Source organism: Furipterus horrens, unplaced genomic scaffold (genome assembly GCF_987537825.1).
Source record: "Furipterus horrens unplaced genomic scaffold, mFurHor1.1.pri manual_scaffold_13, whole genome shotgun sequence".
NCBI lineage: Eukaryota > Metazoa > Chordata > Mammalia > Chiroptera > Furipteridae > Furipterus > Furipterus horrens.
Window position 1 is genome coordinate 18,058,483 of NW_028327183.1, and position 8,038 is coordinate 18,066,520.

Sequence of the window (8,038 nt, forward strand, 5' to 3'; positions counted from 1 at the left end):
AGCAGGTACACGCCTTCGACAAGAAGCTGGAGGAGATGAGCAACCAAGTGCTGCAGTGGCAGAAGCAGCACCAGAGTGACCTCAAGATGCTGGCCGCTAAAGAAGAGCAGCTCCAGGCCTTCCAGGAGGAAATGGCCACCCTGAAAAAGAGCCTCCTTGCTGATGAGAAGGAGGTAGGTGCTCCTTGGCTTCTGGCCACTCCTTCCCAGCCCCTGCCTGCACACCCCACAACCACTGATGCCAGACAGCCCTTGGTGGGGGTGGGGTGCCTGGGAAAAAGGAAAGATCAAAGCAGGGTCGGGGTGCTTTAGGCCCACAACACCTGTCTCAACCCAAACATCTTCCTGTCAGGCACACCTGTCATCCCGACTTAGATAATCCACTGGGCATTTCCCCTCCAAACCCATCCTGATATTTACGTATCCTGCAGTAGAGTCAGCAAAGAGATTTCAGATGTGCCCCATGCCCGGCACCCTGAGCCGTGAAATGCATAGCAGGAAGCCACAAGGTACCTTGGGGAGGCCACAGGTCCTTTGCTCCAGTTAGAAAAAAGGCATCTCCTCCTTTTTTCTTCCATATTAAAAAATTGACTTACCACATTGCTCTTTTAGAATAAGCCACTCTAACTAATGCCTTTGGCCTGAAGAGCATTATTGTAAATACACAAATCCACTCTCTCCGCTATAAACAGTGCCTGCTCAGAGGTGTCACCTTTGTGTAGGTGCAGCCTGCACTGCTGGAGGCGGAGTACTGCTGTGGCGATTCCAACTCTGGCCTCGGGGTCAGACAGCAGAGACGGTGTTTATTCTCCCGGGGGGAGAGAAGAGGCCTGACTTGGGAGTAGGGAGATGACAGTCCTATGCTCCTACTCCTTACTGTCCCATTTTCTTCTTTTACCAAAGTCCCGTTGCCTGCCCCAGCGGCCTGTACCCAAAGACACCTGTAGGCTGCACCGAGTGAATGATCAGATTATGACCAACATGGAGCAATGGGCAAAAGATCAGAAGTAAGTAAGGAAGAAAAAAGTTAGGCAGGGTCTGAAGGCCTGGACTGAATCAGGGACCCATACATGTGTCAAAGAATAGTATCTCACGGACAGACAGACAGACAAACACACACACACACACAGAGCCCTTCTGGGAAACTGATCCAGTCTCAGCCCACACCCAAGGGTTGGGGATAAGACAGAAAGCCCAGCTGACTTAGAAATGGAGCAACTCTCCCAACCTGGTGTCCAGTTTCAGTGCCTGGATCCCTTGAACTCACCTGGGATCACAGAGAGTTTGCACAGGAGTTGAGTATGGAGTGTCATCTTAATTGCCAGGTGCCAGGAGGCTCCAGCTCCGGGGACTAGGTAATGAGCAGAGGCCTGGGGCCCAGCAGAAGCCTTGTTGAAAACACCTAATGTCCCTTTTAGCCAGCCTGTACTCTTGCTCACAGGGGCCTGGCAACTCTTTTCTCTTGTGGATTTTATTGCAGGGTCGCCAATGAGCAATTAGGAAAAAAGCTCCGTGAACAAGTCAGATATATCACCAAACTGACTGGTGAAAAGGAGTAAGTCATCCCACACCGCCCTGGCTGCTGCTTGGGCCCCAAGGAAAAGGGTCCGCCAGGAGCCAGGCTGGCTTTATCGCTGGTTGCATGCAAAGACCCCAGGAAAGGCCTGGAGCTTGGGAAAACCCCCAGTCCTATCCCCATCGGTGTGACCTAGGATACATCAGTTCACCTCTTTGGGCCGTAATTCCCTCAACAACAATGCAAGGGGGTTAATAGCCTCCATGTGCCTTCCCCCTGTCACTTTCTGTGACTCTCAGGGGTCACAGGCACTGAAAGCAGGCTGTATTAGTTAGGGCAGGGGCTGAGCTGCTGTAACAGAGATCTCCAAGTGAAGGAAAAAAGAAGGAACATCTCTAGGAGGTGAGAGGTCCAGCTTGGTGGGGCTCCTCTGTCCCATGTGGTCATTTGGAGACCTAGTTCCTTCCACTTGTTGCTCTACCCTCCCCTGTGGCCTTGCTTCCCTTTCATGGTCAAAGCCGGGTCAGCAGAGAGTGTGGAAGGAGAGGAGTGTTGCAAGGTCGAGAATAGAGACAAAGGTACAGATGTCTAAAACTGAGATTTCAAAGGGGATATAGTAACAGGTAGTGACAAGCCATGGACCAGTGCTTCCCAATCTTCTGTCAGGGGACACTTAGAAAATAACCACATTAGTTTGGCACACTTGGGAGGGTCTGGGATTGCTTTGACAAAGTTGACCAATCAGTGGCTGCCCTATATCCTGCACCGAGAGGGGAGGTATCTCGGCACCCATCTGTGGAAAGCTCAGTTCCGGGCTTTGACCTAGAGAGGGGTGGCTGAGTTGAAAGAGAGGGCAAGGTTGTTGAAATGAGGAGGTAAGAACAGAGAGGCCATGACTTGGTCAGCAAGTATGGAATGTTTAAGGCGTTGGGGAGGCTGACAGGAGTGGACCAGCAAGAGAGGCAGCAAGTCAGGGAAGGGGGGCCTGGCGAGACCCTACCTGGAAGCCCAGGGCATGTGGAATGTGGCTATGATGTGAGGGGCTACCGGGAAGGGTGTCTTCAACCCTGGCCAGGTTTATCGAGAGCAAGGGGGCAAAGCGCATGCCCAGAGGAAAGGCTGGGAATGAATACTTTACTTGGTTTCCTTTAGGAAGAAAGACATGAAACTTTTTATTAGGACAAAAATACCTCCTAAAAGGGTTTAACTAAAAGAAAAATTGTCAGAATCAGGGTAACAGAGGACTTCAGGTTTTTTCTTATATTGTGCCAAGTTCCAGGTAGTTCTATTTCACAGAGAACTCATTCTTGAGTGGGCCTGAGCCTATCTGAAGGAAGGAATCTTTGAATAATAGTAATAGCTCCACTAATATTTATTATGTACACATGTGAGGTACTGTTCTAAGTGCTTTGCACGTATCACCTTACTTAATCTTCATAAGACCTCATGGGTTAGGTGCAGTTATAATCCCCGTTTATGGATGAGAAAAGAGAGGAACTCAGGGGCTAAATAACGTGCTCATGGTCTCACAACTAGTAAGTGGCAGAGCCAGCATTCCAAGTCGGGGACTCTGGTTCCAGAGCCATTGCCACCACTGCCCTCAACATTGATTTGGAGCAATATGACTACTGATATGAACAGCTGCCACTGGTTGAGCCACCGGAGATATGCTGAGTTATCCTCCCCCTCACCTACATCACAGCCATCATTTTCTCATCTGTAAAATGGGGATAAGTTACTTGCCCAAGCTCTCCTCAGAGCCGGGTCCCCGGACTTTCAACCTTTCAGCAAAGGGATGTAGAAGAACTTGGGCTTTAGCCTCAGAGCTGGGTGAAAGAGGGTCCGACGCATGGCCATGAGAAACCGAGGACATGTGATCAGAGTCATTCGTAACAGCCTTCTGGCCCTTCCAGTCACAATTGTACCATATGTCAAACTCAGTTGTCCCTGTCTAAAAATGAGCTGAGGTGACTCCGTGGGCCAGTAGTCCACCCAAACCCCAGGCCTAGGCCTCTCTTTTCCAGGAGCACACATAGGCACCCATTTGCACAGAACGTGTGTGCAAGCGCTAGCTCTGGAAGGAACCAGACATCTGTGGCCCTCCTTCCTGTGAGGCCTTTATCTGTCCTTTTTAGGGGAGAACCAAGTAGTTGAAGCATACCAAATACCCACCAGTCCTTCCCTCTCCTTCCCCAGCCACCTCCACAATGTAATGGTCCATCTGCAACAGGAAAACAGGAAGCTGAAGACCGAGATAGAGGAGAAGAAGCTGAAATCTGGGTACCCAAAGTTATGTGCCAAAGTCCTGGGCCCAAGCAAAATGGAGTCCACACAAATGGGGAAAGTGTGTGGCACCTTGGGCTGGAGGAGGACAGCCCGGGACATGAGCCAAAGAGTAAATGTCACCAAGTTTATCAGTATTCCCCACTGTTCAGGTATGTCTGCCACTTGTATTTTACTACTTACTATGATGTTGTCTTAGTCCCATGGGTCAAAAATGGTAACCTGATAGTATTTTTCAAGATATCACTGGGTTGGGAATTCAAATAGAGAAAAGAAAACAGATCTTTTTCTTAATGACTCAGGACTAGAGATAATTTTCTTTCTGTAGACAAGGCATGTTGCTCTGCTCTAAGAAGCTTTGCCGATACCCAAATGCCCCATACCTCAGATCTATCCCTTACCCTGACCAGTCCCCTTTGGGTATTGTGAGGACAAAAAGAACGGGCAAAATAGGCATCATCCTCCTGTAATGAGTTCTGGAAACCCCCAAACAACGCCCTGTCCCCTGCATAGCCTGGGTCCACAACTACCTGTTCTGCCACGTAGATTCCATGTTACCCCAGACGGAAGTCACACGACAACAGAGCTGCCTGGACACAGGCCAGTCCTTGAGGAAGCACCTCATCAGTTTCTCCTCAAATCAAGACTATCATTTCCTCCCTGTTCCCTCAGGTCCCTGATATTGCTCAGCATCATTTCCACATGTGTTTTTCAGAGGGCAGTGAGTTCCCATCCCTCTCTCTTGACGTGGATCAGCCCTTACGGGAACATCTCAAGGCCCCAGCCCATTTTGCAATATGCTAACATTTTATTGAGTTTTGTCTACTTCCTGCAGTGGAGTGAGCGTTGGACCCATAGGACCATCTCCAGACCCAAACTCCTGGTGCCCTGCAGGCACCCACCTCTGCCCCTTGCAGCCCCCAGCAGTATGTTATCCCTGCTTTCTCTGGGTTCTGACCATACTGGTCTCTTTCACATGTATAAGGAGTTATAATTCCCACAGTGAGCTTCTGGATTAGTTTATAGACCAATGAGAAATAATTAGCTCCTTTTTTATTTTTTCCACTTCTGTCTGGAATTTAAGAAGAAAAAAAAAAAAATCTTAAAACCTCAAACAGGAAAAGTAACCCTGAGGCCCAACAGAAAGGAAGAGAAGTAAGTGATGCCTTTTCCAAATGGAGGAGGGAGAGACAGCCATCTGCTTTCTCCCCGGCCACCATTTTATTCTTCCTTTTAACAATTTTATTTTTCTCCCCAGCCAGCTCAATACAAGTAAAATCCCATTATAACAAACTCCAAGGACAGCTAAACTATTTTATTGTGGTAGGATTTTGTTAAACTGAGTACATGTCTAGAATTTCTATTTCTAGTCTGTAGGAAATTGAGAGAAATAGCTACTAAGGTAAAGTAAGAGAAAGAAATGAAAGAGCTTGCATTGCTGGGTGGAAGGAAAGGAAAAGCAAAGGAAGCAATTGTTAAATATTCTCGCCTCCCTCTCCAGCCAAACAAAAGCCAAGAAAATTCACTGCTTATAGCAACATAGGAGGCCCCTGCCAGGATTCAAGAATGGCAAACTCCAGAAGTGTGGTAGTTTCTGTTGAGATGGGTGTTGTCCGTGTGTTTATGTTCTTTTGACTGTCTTCCCTCATTTCACTTAGAATGAGGATGTATTTTTGAGAGAAAACAAAGGCTGAAGAATCTGGTCCTAAGATTAGCTTCCTAGTTCTGGCATGTGGACCACTTATTTAAACAGAAGTTCAATGTCATGAACATCCCCAGTACAGTCTACAAAGAAGGCATTTTGTCTATAACTTCCAAAAGGTTTCATATACTGTCTGTTGGTGAAAGGAACACTAAGTGGATACTTTGAATGCTGTACATTTTTTCAAAGCCATCTTTCATGTCCTGCAGTGATTTCACCAGAGCCAAGCAGGTGGCGAGTTAGGGGGACGGAGGGGCAGCAGAGCCAGGAAGACATCAGTTTGTCTCCCGGCAGTCTGGCCTTCAGACAGGAAGCCTGATGAGTAGATTGGTTAGACTTGGAGAAATGCAGTTTCTCTGAAAACAGGAAAAGGGGCAGGGGAGCTGAGTGTTGCCTACCTATAATTCTTTAAGAAATAACCAAAGAAGTTACTTCCTAAAAAGTAGTTTGAGCAGCTATTTTTTTAAATGGTCTCTGTAAGATACTTAATGACGGACATGTCATTACATGTTTGTCGAAACTCACAGAATATGCAACACCAAAGTGACCCCTAATGTAAGCTGTGGGCTTTGGGGGGTAACGAATACACCCCTGTGGTGACAAATACACCCCTCTGGTGGGGGACGGTGATAAGGGGAGGGGCTGTGCGTGTGCTGGGGCAGGAATACACGGGAACCTCTGTACCTCCTGCTCGATTTTGCTGTGTACCTAAGACTGCTCTAAAAAATAACAAAAAAGAAAAAATGACTACAAAGCTAGGACTTAGCCAAGGGGATTATAAATAAAATAAGTGCTTCAGCCACCCAGTGAGAGAATGCCCCTCAGATTCTGGTGCCTGGGGTCAGTAGAACCCTGTTTCACATACCCTCTTCTACCCACCCAGAGTACAGTTCTTCTCAGCCTGCTTCCTTACCAGAGGGAAGAGGGAGCCCCTGCCATAGACAGAACCTGGCAAGCCAGCTCTGGGGTCCCCAGAATGAGTCCCCGGTCTCAGCCCGAGACCCTCCACTGTGTCTAAAGCACCCTGTCACTGCCAACCAGGCATTAAAGGGTAGATGCCCATGACTGAGCACAAGGCAGGGGACCCCTGTAAAGACATCAGTTCAATGGCCTCACTGTTCCCTCACACCAAGAAGTCTGAAATCCAGTCCCAGGAACCCACTCCAGGGCTGTTGTCACAGAAGTGTTTTTGTGCCTCTAGAAAAAAGCGTGGGTTATCATCTGAGGAAACAATGGTCAGAGCATTAAAGCTGAAAGGAAGGTAAGCGTGGATCTGAATGGAAATGGCCTGCCAATTAAAGAGAAATACTGGGGACACAAGGGCAGACTCTTAGGTAGAAGTCCCAAAATCGAAACATTCAGGTACAGCCTCTGGGGAAGAGGGGCCTTCCCACCCATCTTGGGGTGCCCATGTGCCAGGCATCCCACGCCAGGTGTTCTTGCTTTGAAACTAAAAGGTTGAACTGGACCCATGGTTTTCATAACCTCTTTGGCCTCTAAAGGACCTGAAGGTGAGTTTGTGACCAATCATAGCCTATTAATAATAAAGCCATGAATTGGAACCTCCATCTTTTTCCTGTTCTGTTGCATCCCGAGCCCAAGTCAATAAATACATGACATACCCAGCTTACTTCTCTCCACAGAGCAGGTAGACAACTTCTGCTAGCCCTTCAACCCAGGGCCAAGATAGAAGCCTTCCCAGGCCAGCAGCCAGAAGCCCTCTCTTCACTGAGGAGCCACGGGGAGTCCTTTTCCACCTGCATTTCCAATAAAGGCGGTCAGAGGTAAAAAACTGGAAGTAGAAGTGTAGCTGATGCTGGCTGGTGAAGCCTGGCTTCCAAACTCATCCACTCAATTGACTGAAGTTTTAACTTATATTGAGTTATAACAAATGGAAACTCAGATCCCAGGAAGAGAGTGAGGATGGACTGCAGCTAAGTCAGCAGCGAGTCAAGCACCAAGGGCTCTGGCTGAGCGCTGGCTGGTCCCCAGGTGCTTCTCAGCCCCAAGCCCGTCGGTGATGCAGCCCCAACCCAGAACCTTGTAACCAGCACACAAGGCAGAAGCCCAACCCTAGAAATAAGGACCATGAGTGACTCAAAGGACCAAATACTCAAAGTTAGCTCAGCAGACTTAAGAGGCAGCTTAACAAAAGACCAGGAATTCCAGCATAAGGATCATCCTTTATACAAAAATCAATAAGCAACATTTTACACTACTTGCCATCCAAACACAAACCTTACACATGCAAAGTGGAAACATTTGCCATTCTGAGCGACAGTGGCCCACCCAGCGCTGAGGAGGGCAGAGGCCACGCTGCTCACCTCCCTCCCTTCCCAGCCACCCGCCAGCCTACTGAGCAGCGTGGCACTAGCCGAGCTGGGTGCTGGTGGCCTGGCCGTCCTCCTGCCCCTGTCAGCTGTGACCCACTCCGCTCCTCTAAGAGGCACTGCCTGGAGAACAGAAACAAGCTGTGCTAGGCCCTGGCATGACCCACTCGCATAAAGTCAGGTGGGGGTCCTGCTTCTCTATTACATG

The 8,038-nt window shown here is 48.6% G+C and overlaps 1 protein-coding gene across 1 annotated transcript in view; it reads left to right on the forward strand.

Moving 5' to 3' along the window:
- PMFBP1 (polyamine modulated factor 1 binding protein 1) overlaps positions 1-7,279 on the forward strand; it is a 56,073-nt gene extending 48,794 nt beyond the window's left edge. Inside the window, 5 exon segments of the mRNA XM_090260242.1 lie at positions 6-173; positions 903-1,006; positions 1,480-1,554; positions 3,712-3,950; positions 7,144-7,279. Coding sequence (XP_090116368.1) covers positions 6-173; positions 903-1,006; positions 1,480-1,554; positions 3,712-3,950; positions 7,144-7,166 — 609 coding nt within the window. The 3' untranslated portion in view covers positions 7,167-7,279.
- Positions 7,280-8,038: the final 759 nt, after the last annotated feature.